Here is an 18,015-nt window from a genome sequence, read left to right as displayed (position 1 = left end):
TCCCTTCAGGGGCTAGCTGCGCTACAGTTGGAAGTTCAGTAATGCATCTACACATACATGGTAATTAAATCTTGATTCTAACAAACTTCAAGTTAATTTTTAATGACTTTTTATGACTGGGTAATAAATTGTATGTAAATGAGTCATGGATGGAGACCTTAGTTTATATAAAATGTCAAAAAAACAGTACTGATTGATTATCTAAAAAGCAAGAGGCCTTGGAGATGGATCTATTCTAGATCTAACTCAATTGCCATAGGTCCCTAGTTAAGTCATTCAGTTTCTTTGGGCCATTTCCTCATCTGTAAAATATAAGAATTATGTTTGGTAATTGTAATTAATGTCTGTGTAGTGTTTAAGTCTCCAAAGTTCTTTTCTATATATGATTTAACTTAGGGAATTTTCATAATTCTATGAAGTAAGGACAGATACTGTTACCCTTATTAAGAAGATGGAGAAACTGAAGCTCATAAAGGCTTAAAGGTACAACCAAAGACACCGATTGTAAATAGTAGAGCTAGGATTCAGACTCGGAGGTTCAGGCATGATTCTGTGTAGGCAGGTACCATACCAACTACCTTTAAAAGTCTGATATAATAGGTTGTGTTTAGTCATTATTCAATTATAACCAGACTCTTAAAATACCTTTAACACTATTCAACTGGTACAACGTGTTCTCTAGCCTGCAGGACTGAATGCTCTTATGGTTCTAGTGCAGGAGGATCCAATTAAATACTAAGTTAATAGCCAACTTTATAGCCAAGCTAATAGAAAAGCCACATTACACTGGCTCCGTCTTGTCAAACCAGGCACTTTTAAGATGTCATGCTGATTTATGTCCCCTGATATTCACTGGAATCACTGGATTACTGCAAAAATGAATTCTCCCATTTCTGTTACTAACATGTGTTAATAAGAGTCACCAGGCACAATGGCACATGTCTGTAATCCCAGCGGCTCTGGAGGCTGAGGGAGGAGGATTGTGAATTCAAAGCCAGCCTCAGCAAAAGTGAGGCACTAAGCAACTCAATGAAACCCTGTCTCCAAATTTAAAAATATCTATCTATCTATCTATCTATCTATCTATCTATCTATCTATCTGCCTGTGCTGGAAGGTGTGGCTCAGTAGTTAAGTGTGCCTGGGTTCAATCCCAGGTACAAAAAAAAAAAAAAAAAAAAGTCACAATAGTAGCCAGAACACTTTGGAAATAATGTAAACAGTATTTAAGAAATGATGCTATCAAGGAGTCTTTACATTCTCTCCTCAGATATTTAACTTCAGGCATTTGCTAATTCTTAACAAGGCATTATTTCAGAAGTTCTTTTAAATTTTTTATTTGTTCTTTTTAGTTATACATGACAGTGGAATGTATTTTGATATATTATACATGTATGAAGTATAACTTCCCATTCTTGTGGTTGTACATGATATGGAGTTACACTGGTTGTGTATGCATATATGAACATAGAAAAGTTACGTCTGATTCATTCTACTGTCTTTCTGATTATTTTAGCAGTTCTTGATTTCCATTTTAAGTCAAGTCAAATATTATACTCATTTACATTTGCATAGCATACTTTTGCATTTTTCAAAGTGCTTTCACATTTATTTGATCTCATCTGGATTTAAATGGTTGAAATTGTTCTCTGTGGTCTCCAAATCAGTTATTTATTTATTTATTCTCTAGTTTTCTGTTTTATGCCATCAGGGCATTACAAAAGCTAAAGAATGAACATGACAGGCATGTCATAGAACTTTCACAAAGATAACAGAATTAATTCTAAGGGGGTTCATCCACCCCAAATTAATATGGCTTGAAGCCAAGAATAGCAAGGACAACAAAATAAAGTAAAATGTTTCAAAAGTGATAAATCAATCTAATAAAATATAACCAAGATACAGTCATCAAATGTGCAATTTCAAAGGATAAGCACAAGTTGGTTGGAATTGGTGAGACAATATTTGTAGTAGAAATGCCAACAGAATTTGAGGATGCAGGAGAAGGCCTAAATAAGCTTTACCAAAACCCATGATATTCAAAGTAAGAAAAGATGTGGAGTGACGTTAATACTTAGGTGTCATGGTTTTATCAATAGTTATTTTCATAATGAAGTTTAAAGCTTATTTTAATATGTTAGTTTTTCTTTTTATAAAGAAGAAACATATCCTAGTATTTACTTGGGAAAAAAATATCTGGAGGCACATATAACACCACTGTATTAGCAGAAACTGTCAGGGAAAAAAATTCTCATTTGTATGGATCTTAATTCGATCTGATGCAGAAGTTTCCAAATATTCTTGAAATATGTGTGAAAGTGTTCTCCTTTTAAAATTACAGCTGGAGAGCTACCGATTTGCTTGTACACTTACTGTCACTTGAGGCATTCTAAGTCAAGGTGCTTTAATCATGGGTCTATCAAAAATTGCCTCTCCTATGAATTGTGATGGATGAGGGAGAAAGAAGAGAGGAGAGAATAAGATGAAAAAGTCACATTATGGAGGATAAAATATTATTGTCATTAATTTAATTTATCCAGGAACAGAGTGAGTAACATTTTAAGTTTAATGCCACTCTTGGTATGTTTCAGAACGCTCAGGGCTTCCTTACCATTTGATATCTGGAAGGACTCCTAGAAAAAGCCTAATTTGGCTTATAGCCACTTTAGGACCATCCTGGTTCTGGGGCCTAGTTGTCTTCTTTCTCCTTCCACTCTGGATGCAGTTATGTAGCCATCTAGTGACAGGGTTGGGAATTGCAGCTTCCCTCCAGTTCTGGGGAAACCTGTCAATTCACCCTGTGAATTCAGATATGAAATGAGAGAAATTAGGTGGGCAAACCTCCCCTAACAGAGACCATCTAAATGACATACTGTGCAAATATGTCTTATCTCTCCTTGTTTAAGCATCTCTCACATGGAGTCGTAAATTCTCATGTTATCTTATAGGGTGACCAAGGAGATACAATGAAATTATATAAGCTGGAACAACATCAATGTATTTTTCAAAATCACTATTGTTTTTGTTAGCTAAACCCTTGGAATAGGCCACTGAAGAGCCTTCTTATGTGAAAGTCAGTTATAGAATCAGAAATGTCAAGCAAGACTTGATAAATTCACAGTCTAAACCCTTTATTTCAAGAATGGGGAAACCTTGAGGGCATTATATTAAGTGAAACAAGACAGTTACAAAAGAGCAAAAATGTATGATTTGACTTACAGGAAATAACTCAAGTAGTCATTTATAGAAAGTAGAATGTGATTTCTAGGTCCTAGGGGTAAAGACAAATGGGGAATTATTGTTTAAAGTAGAGAGTTCCAAGGGCTGGGATGTAGCTCAGTGGTAGAACACTTGCCTAGCATGTGCTAAGGTCCTGGGTTCAATCCCTGGTACTGTGCTCCACCCTCCCACCCCCAAACCCCCCGAAAAAAAACTCACAATGGAACATGAAAAATTGGTATTCTAAGAGTTTCAGTATGGGAGGATCAAAAAGTCCTGGAAATGGGTGATTGTGATGGCTGCACAACAATGTGAATTAATACCACTGAACAGCACACTTAAAGTGGTTAAGTACCATGACACATGACTGAATCAGGTTCACTCCGTGTGAATTGGGCTGGCAACTAAAAACCATACAAACACAGAAAATACCTTTTTGGGAGTGCAATAACAGCTCCATGGCCTCAGCTTCCAAAAGGGAGGCAAGAGAAAGGTAAGAGAGGCAGGCAAGAGAGAGTGAGCATTCTGCGAACCCTGGATTTTATTGGGGAATAAGGCAGAGAGGTAATATTACAAGATAATAAGGGGTTGGGTTTCGGAGAGTGAAGTCTTGCTTGGTGATATCTTTTTTTTAGGTTTGACTACTTAAATATTTATTTATTTATTTTTAATTGATTTTATTTTTTTAAATACATGACAGCGGAATGCATTACAATTTTTATTATACATACAGAGCACATTTTTTCACATCTGTTTGTATATAAAGTATGTTCATACCAATTCATGTCTTCACACATGTACTTTGGATAATGATGTCCATCACATTCCACCATCATTGCTAACCCTTTGCCCCCTCTCCCCACTCCCACCCTTCTGCCTTACTAGTGGGACTGCAAATTGGTGCAGCCAATATGGAAAACAGTATGGAGATTCCTTGGAAAACTGGGAATGGAACCACCATTTTACCCAGCTATTCCTCTCCTCGATATGTACCCAAAGGACTTAAAAACAGCATATTACAGGGACACAGCCACATCAATGTTTATAGCAGCACAATTCACAATAGCTAAACTGTGGAACCAACCTAGATTCCCTTCAGTAGAGGCATGGATAAAAAAAAATGTGGCATATATACACAATGGAATATTACCCAGTAATAAAAGAGAATAAAATCATGGCATTTGCAGGTAAATGGATGGAGCTGGAGAAGATAATGCTAAGTGAAGTTAGCCAGTCCCAAAAAGACAAATGCCAAACGTTTTCTCTGATATGAGGTGATTGATTCATAGTGGGGTAGGGAGGGGGAGCATGGAAGGAATAGAGTTTGGAGGGGTGATGTCTCGGGGTCAGTAGTTTGATGGACATCTTGGAAAGTCACACCTATCTCAGGTGCTGTGTGGGGATCATAGGCAGAGTGAGCAAAAAGGACACATATGTATATGCACAGCCCAGTCAGAACAGCAACATCAGTCCATTTCCATCATATGCTCAATGCACACAGCTCACACACACAGCCCATGGCTGGCTCACCACAGCTAAGATAGTACATTTTATCTTATATGTATTTTATCACATTTAGGAAAAAGGGCACAGAATGCAATGGAGAATGAAAAGCTCTTGTAGAATCATACACAATATGACATAGATCTTTCTTTCTGCAATAGGGATTGGAACCAGTGATACTTTACTACTGAGCTTCAACCCCAGTCCTTTTAAAAATTATTATTATTATTATTATTATTATTATTATTTTGAGACAGGATCTCGCTTGCTTAGGGCCTCATTAGGTTAGTGAAGCTAGCTTCGAACTTGTGATCCTTCTGCCTCAGTCTCCCTAGTCCTGAGATTACAGATGTGGGCCACTGTGTCCATTTTGACAAAGATAATTCTTATAATGTTGAGCAAAAGAGTCCAGACATAAAAAGGTGCACACAGTGTGATTCTACCTGAATAATCCCTGGGTTAAAAGTCAGGACAACTTAGCAACTCAGTGAGACCCCATCTCTAAATAAAATATAAAAAAGGGCTAGGGATGTAGCTCAGTAATTAAGTACCCCTTGTTTCAATCCTCATTACCAAGAAAAAAAAAGACACTGGGGAGGCAGGAACTGAGGTACCATGCGTTTCCAGGACTAGTCATGTTTCTGTTTCTTGAATAAGGAGTATTTACTTTTTGTAAATATTGATTGCACTGTATATTTATAATCTGGGCGGTTTTCTGTAAGTATGTTGATTTGGTTCATTTTATTTAAAGGGACATAGGTACACTGAACGGGAAGCCCCATGGTAATTAAGAAATTTTAAATCTTCATAGGAGGGAAGGTTGAAATATTTGAGTATGGGCAAAGTAGTTTGTGGTCTTCAGATATCTGAAAGAGTGAAAGAAGGAAATCACACAGCAAAATGGATAAACACTGACTTCAGAGCCTGATGTAATTGGACATGAACCCTGGCTCTGCCACTTACAGGGGTGAATTATGTCCTTCTATCAAGTCTCACTTTCTACATTTGTAAAATGGAATTAGTACTAACTACCTTGCTGGCTTACTTTTCAAGATTAGTGATAATGTATTCAACATTCTTAACCTGGGCCCTAACTTATAGGAGGTGCTCAATAAGTGGTAGAAATTATTTTTAGAAGAAAACTAAATACTGTAAAAGATGGGTCACACCTCCATGAGGCACTATAATATGTATTGAAATATTGGTCCCTTTTAACTTCTAGAATCTATGATTCTTTGTATCTTTCCATGTAACTTTCTCATGATCAAATAGCTACTACGTGGCAAGACCTTCTCCTTAAATGCTTTAAGCAAGAGTGTTATTAGAATCAAGTTATTGATGATAAGAGCTAAGTGGGTAATCCCATCAGCAAAACTCAGGCCCTGAGGTTAGGACCCTGTTCCTTTAAATTTTGAGTGGGTTCTGAAAAAGTTCAAAGAAGGAAACACCTGAGAAGAGTGTTCAAGTGATGGGCTATGAAGAGAAATGTTACAGCTTGTGGATACCAGGTTTCTATGGGGGTGGTGGAGGAGATTGTTTCTAAAAAGTTGATTAAGGAAAGCTGGGCATGGTATCGCATACCTGAAATCCCAGCAATTCCAGAGGCTGAAGCAGGAGGATTCCAAGGTCAAGGACAGCCTCAGCAATTTAGTGAGATCCTGCCTCAAAGATAAAAAGGGCTGGGTATGTAGTATTGATAAAGTGCCCCTGGATTCAATCCCTAGTATACAGAAATAAGCAAACAAACAAATAAATAGCTAAATGGAAAAACTTGAAGACAAGCTTAGTCTGCCTCACTATTTTTCAGGGTCCAACCCTTACTGGTTAAATTAATCATTAGATGGAAATAAGAGATGCTACTCTGAAAATTGTTTTCTTTACTTGTAGGCAAAAGCAATGGACTTAGTCCACAAAGGTGAGAGAAACCTGGGTAGTATTTTGGCCTAAATTTTTCCAGACCCCTCTTCTTACTGAGTCAAGACTTCTGAACCCTTACACATTTTCAAAGGAAATGTCATGCTGGTTCCTGGCTTTTCAACTTCTACATAGGCTCCCTTCCCAGCCTCTGTTGAATATTCCTGCCCTGGACTTATGTATGTCCTGGAAACAAGAAGAGTCTCTATGACAAGAGGCGAGAGGAAACAAACACCTAGAACAGTCTCTCTTTGGGGCCTTACACACACAAGTCAGACTGAGTGTGTACTTTGAACTCCTTTGAATTTGTTTATCACCCACAGCTTCTCAAATGTTGTGTTGTGGCCCTTGAAACTTTTAGATTGGATGAAAACTAGGGGGTATGAATTTAGCTCACTATAGGTTTGGCCTTAGCCAAGGGGGTAAAATAATAGCAGGTTCCTTCTGTCCATAGCAACTTATTTTAGCAGCTTCTGTCTTCAGACTAAAGGCCTTGGTAGACACCAACACGTCAGCTCAAACCCACACAAAAACCTCAGGTTTTAGTCATAGGTCTCATTAGGATGTTACATCATTTCTTAGTTTACCAGAGACATTTCCTAAAACACAGAGACCCACTGCGAGCTTCAGCCTAAAAATATTTGGGACTGTTCAGCCTATGATGCTGTCTAATAGATTTCCTTGTTTGGGTTTCCCATTGACAGATTTTTTTTTCCTTTTATCTTGGACAGTGGGCTTGTCTCTTGCATAGGTGGAATACAAAGCAGTTGCTTATTTTTGAGATTCCCAAGCCACCTTCAAGTATACAACACCAGAATCCTGCAGGAAATGATGCCACACTCAAGATGAGTAATAGGAGGAAAGTATGATAAAAGACTACTTACAAAGGTAAATGGAGTTTGGGGAAGCAAGAAGGGATTGGGTTATTTATATCCCGGGGTTAGTTACTGTGAGCAGAGGAAAGGGAGTTGTAGTTCCTTACAGCTGTGGTTCTCAAACTTCAATGTGCATCAGATCACTTGGACAACTTGTTCAAATGCAGACCCCACTCCTCTGCAGTTCCTGCAGGGGGTATGACTAGAGTATTTGTATTTTCCACAGAATTCCTGAATGACAATGCTACTGGTCTGGGAAAACTATGTACTTGATAGAGATGAGTCAAGCCAGGCAAGGTGGTGCACACCTTTAATCCCAGTGATTTGGGAGGCTGAGGCAGGAGGATCATAAGTTTGAAGCCAACTTCTACAATTCAGCAGAATTGCCTTAAAAAAAAAGATTGGGGATGTAGCTCAGTAGTAGAGTGCCTCTGGGTTCAATTCATGATATTAAATAAATAAATAGATAGATAGATAGATAGATAGGTAAATAAATAGGCGGGCTGTAGATGTAGCTCAGTGGTAAAGCACCCTTGGGTTTAATTCCTGTTACTACTGCACAAAGGAGAGAGTAGATGAGGCTAACTCAAGGAGACCCAGCAGGGAGGGCACCAGAGAAATTTAACCCAATCAGCCAAATCTCCCTCCTGTTCAATTCCCTTTGTTGCTCTTCGTCAATCAAATTTAACCAGCAGCCAAAAGCAAGGGAGCCCATTGATGGAATTCAGGCAATTCAGCCTCCAGGACACACACTGGAGTTGAGAGTAGTTTGGAGGAGCAAATGGAAAATACCCAACACTTTCACTCCAAAATATCTTCTAGAACCTTTTCGCCATTTGTTCATACTACCTTGTTTCTATTGTTCTAATGTTCAGTGTACATGAACATTCATATGTATAATATGTGATTTTCACAGTAACCCTAAAGGGTAGGCAGGAACCATGTTTATGTTCATTTATAAATAAGAAAACCAAAGCTCAACATGGTAAAGGCTGAGCATTTTATAAAACCTGGGACTTTACAAGTTTTTTTTGGGTCCCAGTTTAAGACTCTTGCCATCACTTTACACATCAGACACAAGGAAATAGTTAAGTGACACTGACCTCCCCCATTCCAATCTTCTGAGAAGCTGTCTAGTCCTCCCTCAGAGCCTGGTGTGAATTCCCCTTAAGTTGCATTTTTTCCCTTGGAAGAAGTGGCATCTTTCCTTGACTGAGGAACTCAATCCTTGCTCAAGGGCATACAGCTAACTTAGCCCCCTGCTAGAGTCATTTTTTTTTGTATTAGTCTTTGGTTTTCAAACTTTGATTGTCAAAGCTACTTCAAGTCTTGATTAGGGAGCTTTGAAGAGACCAATTAATACAGCCAGAGCCCCTCTGATTCAGAACATCTTGAGAAATTAACGCAAGAAAAAAATAGTTGGAGATAAAATCCTCAGAGAGGTGAGGCCAAAGCCAAAAAGTCATTTATCAGGGTTCACAATCAGACTTTTAACACTTGTCCTCAGACCTTCTGGGGAGGCAGGAGGGCCCCAGTGCACTGGAGGCTGGGGTGGGGGTATGGAATGCACTTCCTTAGATGGCAAGCTAGTCCCAGGAAAGAGATGAAAAAAGGGGCAAGTGCGCTTAGTTCCTTCCCTGGTGGCCCAGTAAGACTGTAACATCAATAATGATTACACCACTTTATTTCTGTCGCCCTATTTGAGATTAGCTTTACTCTGCAAAACTGCCCCTTGTAAAGTTATTCTTTGTTTTCCCCTTTGCTCAATATTGTAACTTTTAAAAGCCCCTTTAAATGGCTGAGATATTACCTATTAGAGGCAACTATTCCAGGAAAAGGGGAAAAAGAGGGAAAAAACTGGTCCCCTGACTTCCTAATGTAAACTTTTTCTCTTTTTTTTAAAAAAATAATTTTGTTTTAGTTATAGTTGGACACGATACCTTTATTTTATTTTTATGTGGTGCTGAGGATCGAACCCAGCACGTGCTAGGTGTGCGCTGTAACCACTGAGCCACAACTTCAGTCCCCTTTTTTTAGTTTTATAGAAACTAGAACACCTGGTAGTCTTCAAATAACATCAACATGTAACCAAGGAATTGCTAATCCTGTTCTCTAATTAAAAGAAGAATAATGTTTAACTGCATGAAAATAATGTCTTATCTAAAGGATTATAGGACTGGCCCAGGAGCTAATGTCCTTTGTAAGCACAGGACCCTTCCACTAAAGGAAAAAAAAGCATGCCCTGAAGATGTGTAAATCAGCGCACAGCCTTCCTGTCCATCACCTCACTCTCCCATTCAACCTCCTCACAAAACCCTCTTCACTTACCTGAATTTTCTGAAATGGCTATGAGGATGACAGTCTGGCTATTTTCCTGTTAACTAGTTTATTGTAATAAAACCTGATTTCCTTCCCACTCTCATCTCTCGAATATTGGCTGTTTTGTGGCAGGCAGAACCAAACCTTGTTTGGTGACAAGATGAATCACTCCTTCCTGGAGAAGTGATCGAGGAAAGAACAGAAGCTAAATGTTCTCGTCAACAATCTTGTGAATTAGAAGTATCCATTTTATGGATCTGAGAAAGTGAGAAGGCTTCCTTCAATAGGGATGCTCTTGGCAGTGTACAAAAACTACAGATGCAATTAATTCTGTCAAACGATGTAGGAACTGTAGCTTTTAAATACTTGATTCTCTGGGGCTGGGGATGTGGCTCAAGCGGTAGCGGGCTCACCTGGCATGCGTGCGGCCCGGGTTCGATCCTCAGCACCACATACCAACAAAGATGTTGTGTCCGCCAAAAACCAAAAAATAAATAAATAAATTAAAAAAAAAATAAATAAATACTTGATTCTCATTTGTGCAGTGTTGGGCTTCAGTAGTACTATTGCCTTTTGGGGATGTTACTTTTGTTTTAAATTTAATTCATTTCTGATTTCTTGACCACTTCCTACAATACTCTGGATCAGGACCCTTTTAGATGCTTTGTTCCCATCCTTCTGGGAAGGTCCCAGCTTACCCTTTCTGGAATGTATCTCTTTTCCTTGTCCTCAATCTAGTAGACTATTGGGAAAAGTTTTTACAAAGATTTTCTGGGAACTAGATTTTTAAAATGAGTGCATGTGGGAAAATACTCTCCAAGCATGCAGGGGGCTCTGTTTTTGCCTCTACTTATTTTTTAAGCTCCTTGGGGAAAAGAAAATATTACAGGGCAAATCTCTTTACAAGTAGCTCAACAAGATGGTCTAAATACATAGTAATGAACAGAATTTTGTTTCATGGATTGTGACTTGAACTACATTAGACATAAGCTGGGCTGTGAACAATTTTGGCTCAATAGATGTTGTACAGGAATTTACCCAGTAAATTCAGATTTCTTCCAGCTAATGTTTTTACCAGGCTGATTCAGGCTGGAGAGCAGGAGTGGGAAAATACTGAGGACAGAGTCTGTGTTGGCTTGAGGTCAAGGCAGGGGAAAGAAAACACAGGCAGAGGTCTGTGTGAAATGTGAATCTGAGTCATGGAAGGAGAGAAGAAAATAGCATGTGTCATCCTGAAAAAGCTCTTCTTAGGCCGTTTCTTTTGGCTATAACTGCTGCCTCTCCCCTGGAGAGCTTCACTTGGCTCTCCATGATGCATTTTCAGACTTAAAAGTAAGCCACCTTCAAGAAATTCCCTCCTTCTTTCAAGAAGAAAAATACAAGGAAATGGAGAGTTCTGGTTTCTAAAGAACCTGGATTAGAATTAGCACTCAGATAGTGCTCCAGCTGGGAATGGAGCTGGGAATGTCTTCAGTCATGACCCAGTCTTGCTCCTCTGGCGCCCCCTTGGGCATAGGAGGGGGACTGTATTCTTTAAAGTTGCCAAATCCCCACCACTGCAGTACCTAGAACACCACCAGTAGTGATAAAGTAGGCCTTGCCTCTCCACTTGGAAAGCTTCCTGACCACCTGCTCACTATTCCTAAGGCTTTTCTCTGGGCACCATTTACAGACCTTCCTCAATGTATTACTATTATTGTTTTTTTTCTAAATGAATTCTATGACTGCATTAATTTCTGGTCAATAAGTCCCAGAAAGATCCTATAGCAAATTGTAAATCAATATGAATCAGCATTTCAAAATTCACAAAGCTTTTTTAATGGTTTTATTGAAGTACATTGTACATATCATAAAACTTCACTATTGTAAGTGTATGGCCAATGGTTTTTCAATTAATTTATAGTGTTGTGCAATCGTTGTCACAGTGCAGTGTTAGAACATTTCCACACTCCAGAAAGCTCCCTATCTGCAGTCAGTTCTCACTTTCACTTTCAGTCTTAGGCAACTATCAATATGCTTTCTGCCTACTGATGGGCCTTTGCTGGTCATTTCATATAAATGGACTAACACAACATTTAGTCTGTTGTGACTGGCTTCTTTCACATAGTATAATGTTTTCAAGGTAGACACATTTGTAGCATGTTATCAGCGCTTTACTTCTTTTGAATAACAAGTCCATTGTATGGATATACCATATTTTCTCTATTCATTCATCAGTTTTTGGATATTTGGGTTGTTTTCAGCTTTTGTCTATTGTGAATAATGCTACTGTGAATATTTACTCCAGTACTGCACTGTCTTGATGACTGTGGTTTACAGTAACTTTTGGTGAGTTGCTGCATCTTTGGAAAGTGGCACCACCATGATTTCTTTTACTGATTTTTGACGTAGCAGGCATTCATCCAGTAAGGTGCAAGGCTTTTTAGATCTTTCAGCTATTTTATGCCCTTCTTCAGCCAATGCAATGAACACAATAATTTAACCTGCAGTAAGATGCATTAGTGAGGTTTTCATTCTACTTTCAGAAGTGTTTATAACAAAGCATTGGTTTTTATAAAGTTTGTCATGTCTATGTTTAAAATACTAAATTCTCCCTGTTCTTTAAACTCTGATAATACCTCCACTAAACTGGCTCCATAACAGTATTTGGAAATATTCTATTAAATAAGATACAATAAGGTAGGGGCTGGGGATGTGGATCCAAGTGGTAGCGTGCTCGCCTGGCATGTGTGCTGCCCCGGTTCGATCCTCATCACCACATACAAACAAAGATGTTGTGTTTGCCGAAAACTAAAAAAAAAAAAAAAATATTAAAAAAAAGATACAATAAGGTAAATGATAAACATCTCCAAAGCCAAGGGAAAGAAACCTTTGTGATACTTTCCTTTCTTACAGTTTTGCACAGATTTCTCGAGTCAGATAATTCTCTGATATTGATGTTAGCATCATTTACAAAATTCATTTTTAAATGTGAAAAAGTTAGAAAGCAAATCTTCTAATTTCCCTTTTTTTAGCCAATAAAAATCCTAAATTTGAAAATTATAAACAAAATTTATTTTGGGATAAAATATCAAATTCTAAAAGAAATTGAGTTTCAGATAAAGTTGAAATATTTAGAAAAATTTCCAAGAAATTTAAAAAACAAAACAACAAAACAAAAAATGACTCTTGCAAAACAAGTCAACAAGCAGACCTTTTTTTCTCGAATTCCTGCTCAGGTACAAGAACAATTTCAGGATTTCAGAAAAACCCACATATTGGAGTATAAGGAGGTTTCAGAGATGAGAGCTGGTTCAAAAGAAAGCCTGAAAAAATACACTAAGATACTGAGGACAGTTAACCTCTGCAAACGCTCATATTTATACCTTTAACCTAGTACCTTGGAAGCACACACATTTCAGCAGCTAACAAAGCGATCATGTGTCATCTAGCCTCTTGAGAGTTCCAGAAAACTAGAATGAAAACTGCAAATAACATTTAAGTACTATTATAAATATCATTTTTACTTGGGGGATTTCCTGAAAGGGTCTCAGGGCCCCTCAGAATTCACCAGACCATATTTTGAGAATCATTGTCTTAGATTCTGCTCTAGTTAGGAGCTGGGGTAGTAGCTATGACTAGAATATTCTCTGTAGAGAGAGGTAAATATTATGTAGGGGCAACTGTGATCAGTTCTAAAATGGAAAAGAAAGCAGAGTTGTGAGAGGAGGCACAGGGAGACCTCTCCTGGCCTGCCAAGTAAGCAGGCGGTTGAGAAAAGTGACCTTTAGACTGCGGCGGGCAGAGTAGGAGTCTGCAGAGTCACACCGCCCACGTCCCCGCGTCACCTCCAGACGACCCAGGATACAGGATAGGGGAGGGCGGGGAACCACCCTGGCAGTCCCCCGGGCGGCCGCGCTGTCAGTCAACACCTTGGGTGTGTCCCGCCGCGCACAACGCCAGGACCCACGTGGAGCCGCTTCTTGGGGTGCCGCAGTGGGAGGGGCCGTGTGTCCGCAGTTTGCAGACCCTGAGGGGTGGCCGACCTCGGGCGTCCCTAAAGAGGCTGGCGGAGATAGCTAAGGAGAAAGGGGCTAAGCAGACTTACAGGCCCCGAGAGGCTTCCTCAGGAGGACTCACAATTGCGTGGGCTCTGACGCTGTCATCAAAACCGCGAGCTTCGGACACCTGTCAGCTTCCACTGGTGGCCAGCCTCTGGGCGCCAGCTCGGGGAGACTCTGTTCCCGTGGACTCTTGCGCCCTCCGGCGGCCTCTCCCGAGAACGACACTTTGTTTGAACACGCGGGACGCGAATAAAGATTTCTTCTTCAAAATGCAGGAAGTGCCTACGGAGGCCGAGCCGTTGGGGGAGGCAGGGCATGAAGCCGGGCGGTGACCCGAGCGCGGTTGGCGGCGGAGATGAGCGACATAGTGGAGAAGACGCTGACGGCGCTGCCGGGACTGTTTCTGCAGAACCAGCCGGCTGGCGGGCCTGCGGCCCCCAAGGCGTCCTTCTCCTCGAGGCTGGGCGGCCTAGTCCGCGGCATTACCGCTCTCACTTCCAAGCACGTAGGTGCCCAGCGGGCCGGGAGGCCGGGAGGCCGGGGCGCGGGGGAGGCCCGCGGCGAGGGTCAGCGCCCGCGCTCCCGCGGGGATCAGGGGACTGCCTGTGTGGACCCGTCCTGCAGTCTGTCTGGAAGGTTCACTCTCTTACCCGGACTGACAGCAGAGAGGCCGGGTTTCTGCTGCTGGCCCTGAATCTGACTCATTCCGATCTGGGGGCAAATTTGTTTAACCTCCGACCCTTTGTATGTTTTCTCAGTGTTTAAGTGGAAGAGTGCCAATACAAATGTTATAAGTTGTTGTGAGGACTAGATGAAATGTCAAAATGTGAAAATACCCAGTGCGTTGGAAGTGTCGGGCACTGTTCACTTACAAAGTTTGGTTCCCTGCTCAGTTTGCTCTGCTCCCCAGTCCCTTCTCCTGGTAGACATCATGGACCTTAACCTGCCACTCTGTGCCATCTGAGCCTGCTGTTGATATCTCTGGGGATGGGGGAGCTTGAGGTTCTTAGGCTAAATCAGTGGGTTGGACCAAAGAATACCATCAATAATACCACCCCCTTATTCTTCCAAACTAAAATATTTGCTGAGTAAGTCTGTGCTTCAGATGAGCTTTGAGAATGAGCAGTTATAATAAGTTGTTAAAATTCCTTTGGGGCTGGGGTATAGCACAGTTGGTAGAATGCTTGCCTTACATGCTCAAAGCTGTGGGTTCAATCTCCAGCACCAAAATAAATAAAGTAAAATAAAATAAAATTCCCATAGACTTTTGGTAGTTACATGGATTGTGTAAGATTCTGATTCAAAACCTCAAAGGAGTTGATATCTTAAAAACAAGAGTTTTGTCATAATTTGTTCAACAGATACTTATGAAGCAAGGTTATGTGTTAGACACTGAGGACAACAGTAAAATACATTCCCTCTCCCAAGGACTTGGTCATTCATTTTGGGTTTAGGAAGAGATGACTACAATGCAAGATAAGTGCCAGGAAAGAAGAAGAAGAAGAAGGAAAAAAAAAAAAAAAGCAAAGTGCTCTGAAAGTTTAAAAGGTAGTCTGAAACTGTAGATAGCTGTGTGGCAGTACTTCACTGGTAGTTCTGGGTTAACTGTCTAATGAACACCTGCTAATTTCATGTGTAATTTAAAGATAACATTATATTAGCTTAAAATGGGGCCAATTTTTAACTGCTTAAGGAGATATACAGTGCAAACATTGAAAGTGACCACACTGGTGTTTTTGATATAAAAAGTGAGAGAAACAATGTGGGGAACCTGCCTTCTTACCCTATGCAAAAAGTCTTCTTTAAGGGGAAGATGTGAGACTCTTATGCTGGCCAGAACATGGAAAATTTTTTTCTGCTTTCTCTCCATTTTTAGGTTTTTTTTTTTTTTTTTTTTTTTTTTTAGCATTTTCCGCCAAATAGGTTTTTAAAGGGACAGTAACTGAGTGAAAAGATGAGAAATGGTAGGTTAGCCTGGAAACATTTATTCTCTGGAGGGATGATTTTGAGGGTTGGAGAAATGAGTATCTTTAGGTAGATCTTAAGCACATAATATTTATAACTCACTTTTAAGATCATGTTTCCTTTTAATTATTATGTTTTATTTTTCCCTTGATAATATGTTTACAGCTTGAAAAGACAGTTATTTAAGCATTTAATTATTTTCACTGTTTTAGGAAGAAGAGAAATTAATCCAGCAGGAATTGAATAGTCTGAAAGCAACTGTTTCTGCTCCTACTACCACACTCGTAAGTTTTTATAGTCAGTGTCAAACATTTGGATTTGAAATCTGATCCAATATGGATGGATTCAATCTTGATATCTGACTGATATTTCTAAAATTTAATTTAATTATATCAAAATCAGTTATATATTGTAGCAAGTCAGACTAACTTAGGTTTTTTCATTGACTGGCTGCATTAGAAGCAGACTTGCCTGCCTTTGTCAAGTCGGGACAAATGTAATGGTAATTGCGGAAGTACAACAATCTTCATAGGACTCCAGTACTTATCATATTGTGTACTTGGAAAAGGCTAAGGTATTATCATTTAAAAATATCTTTGGACCTAAATTGATATATTACAAATTTTTCTTGTTTTTTTTTTTTTTTTTTGGTGGTACTGGGAATTTGAACCCAGGGCTTCATTCATGCTGAAGCTCATGCTCTACATTGAGCTGTATCTTCTGCTCTTACATTGTAGATCTTTAATTTTGATACTATACCTTTTGGAGTATAGGTTGGCTGACCAAGTAGAATAATTGTTTTCTTGCTATGAAACCTAGTATATGGCATATTAGTTAAATCAACTTCTAGTTGTTTTTAAACTTGGTTCTATATAATTTGATTTTTCAAACAGCATTCCTTTAGCAACTGTATTAGGGGGCTTCTGAATATGCAGGCCACTGTGAGGCTATTTCCACATAGTTAGATTAAAATATAGGCTTTTGTTGTTATCATTATTATTACTATTTTTAATTGACATATTATGATTTTATAACTTTATGGGATATGGTATGATAATTCAGTGTTTGTATGTTATGTGTAATGCCAGGTTTTAAAAAAATTATTTATTTTTGTGGTGCCTCTCAAATGCTAGATAAGTGCTTTGCCACTGAGCTGAATATCCAGCCAGCCCTTGTTTCTTTTTAATGAGATTTTTTTCCCAAACAACATTTATTCAGCAAATATTTAATAAGTGCCTTTTATGTTTAAGTCACTGTGGGGATGGATGTTTTCTCTCCCCTCAATAAAAATATCAAGATAATCATTTTACATGAGCGCATTAGATTTTCATTTTCTATAATTGGTATTACTGTATACAGTTTTTGTTGCTAAAAGATATAAACCTAGTGTTGGGTAGAACTTAAGATTAATAGGTAGAAGTTCAGGAGTCAGAATTTGGAAGGATGATGGTATAATGATGGCCATCCTGCTCTGGGCATACCTCAGAGTAGTCTGTTTCTAAGGTGATCATGTAGAGGTAGGATGATTGTTAGAGAAATTGTAAAGAGAATTCCTGCATTGGCAAATGTACTTTCTTCTCTAAATATAAGAAAATAGTAATGTAGGCAGTAATTTTGCTTAAATAAAGATCATTATGACTTTAGGAAAACCGAGGTAAACCATTTGTGGCAAAGCTCACCTATAATCCCAGAGACTCTGGAAGCTGAGGCAGGAGAATTGCAAGTTTGAGGCCTTCTCAAAATAAAAAAAATAAATAAAAGGACTGGGGATGGGGATGTAGCTCAGTGATAAAAATCCTCTGGGTTCAGTCTCCAGTAACTAACTAACAAACAAACTGAGGTAATGTTACAAATTCAGAGTTAAAATTTAATGGCTTATGTTAATGCTTTCATTCCTAATTGATATAGAAGTCTTTGAAGAAGGACTTCTAGTATCATTTAAGTTTCTCTTAGTATTTAGTAGTCTTAATTAATATGTTAATTATCTTTTTCTGCTTTAAGTACAAGTGACCTATATTAAATCTCATTTCCCTGAGATTTTTTTATGGTTTCTCATTGAGCTCTTTATATACAAATGCAACCTACATATGGAATATTAAACATTACCATCCTTGCTTTAAAATATTTTACTGTTTCCTAAGCATTTTGTAACTTAGTAATCCTATAATATGCTAACTCT

The 18,015-nt window shown here is 39.0% G+C and overlaps 1 protein-coding gene and 1 long non-coding RNA gene across 2 annotated transcripts in view; both read left to right on the top strand.

Annotated features, from left to right (window-relative positions):
• Positions 1 to 7,517, top strand: part of LOC308647969 — a 98,017-nt gene extending 90,500 nt beyond the window's left edge. The window contains exons 2-3 of the long non-coding RNA XR_014021748.1: positions 10 to 60; positions 7,366 to 7,517. This is a non-coding gene — a long non-coding RNA (uncharacterized lncRNA). The remainder of the gene's footprint in view (positions 1 to 9; positions 61 to 7,365) is intronic.
• Positions 7,518 to 14,072: 6,555 nt separating this feature from the next.
• The window catches only part of AP4E1 (adaptor related protein complex 4 subunit epsilon 1), a 63,979-nt gene continuing 60,036 nt past the window's right edge, over positions 14,073 to 18,015 (top strand). The window contains exons 1-2 of the mRNA XM_081292590.1: positions 14,073 to 14,376; positions 16,049 to 16,120. Coding sequence (XP_081148716.1) covers positions 14,227 to 14,376; positions 16,049 to 16,120 — 222 coding nt within the window. The 5' untranslated portion in view covers positions 14,073 to 14,226. The remainder of the gene's footprint in view (positions 14,377 to 16,048; positions 16,121 to 18,015) is intronic.

This window comes from Spermophilus citellus (genome assembly GCF_964194105.1).
Source record: "Spermophilus citellus genome assembly, chromosome: 4".
NCBI lineage: Eukaryota > Metazoa > Chordata > Mammalia > Rodentia > Sciuridae > Spermophilus > Spermophilus citellus.
The sequence above is the reverse complement of the archived record's forward strand: the minus strand, read 5'-3'. Positions and strand labels throughout refer to the sequence as shown.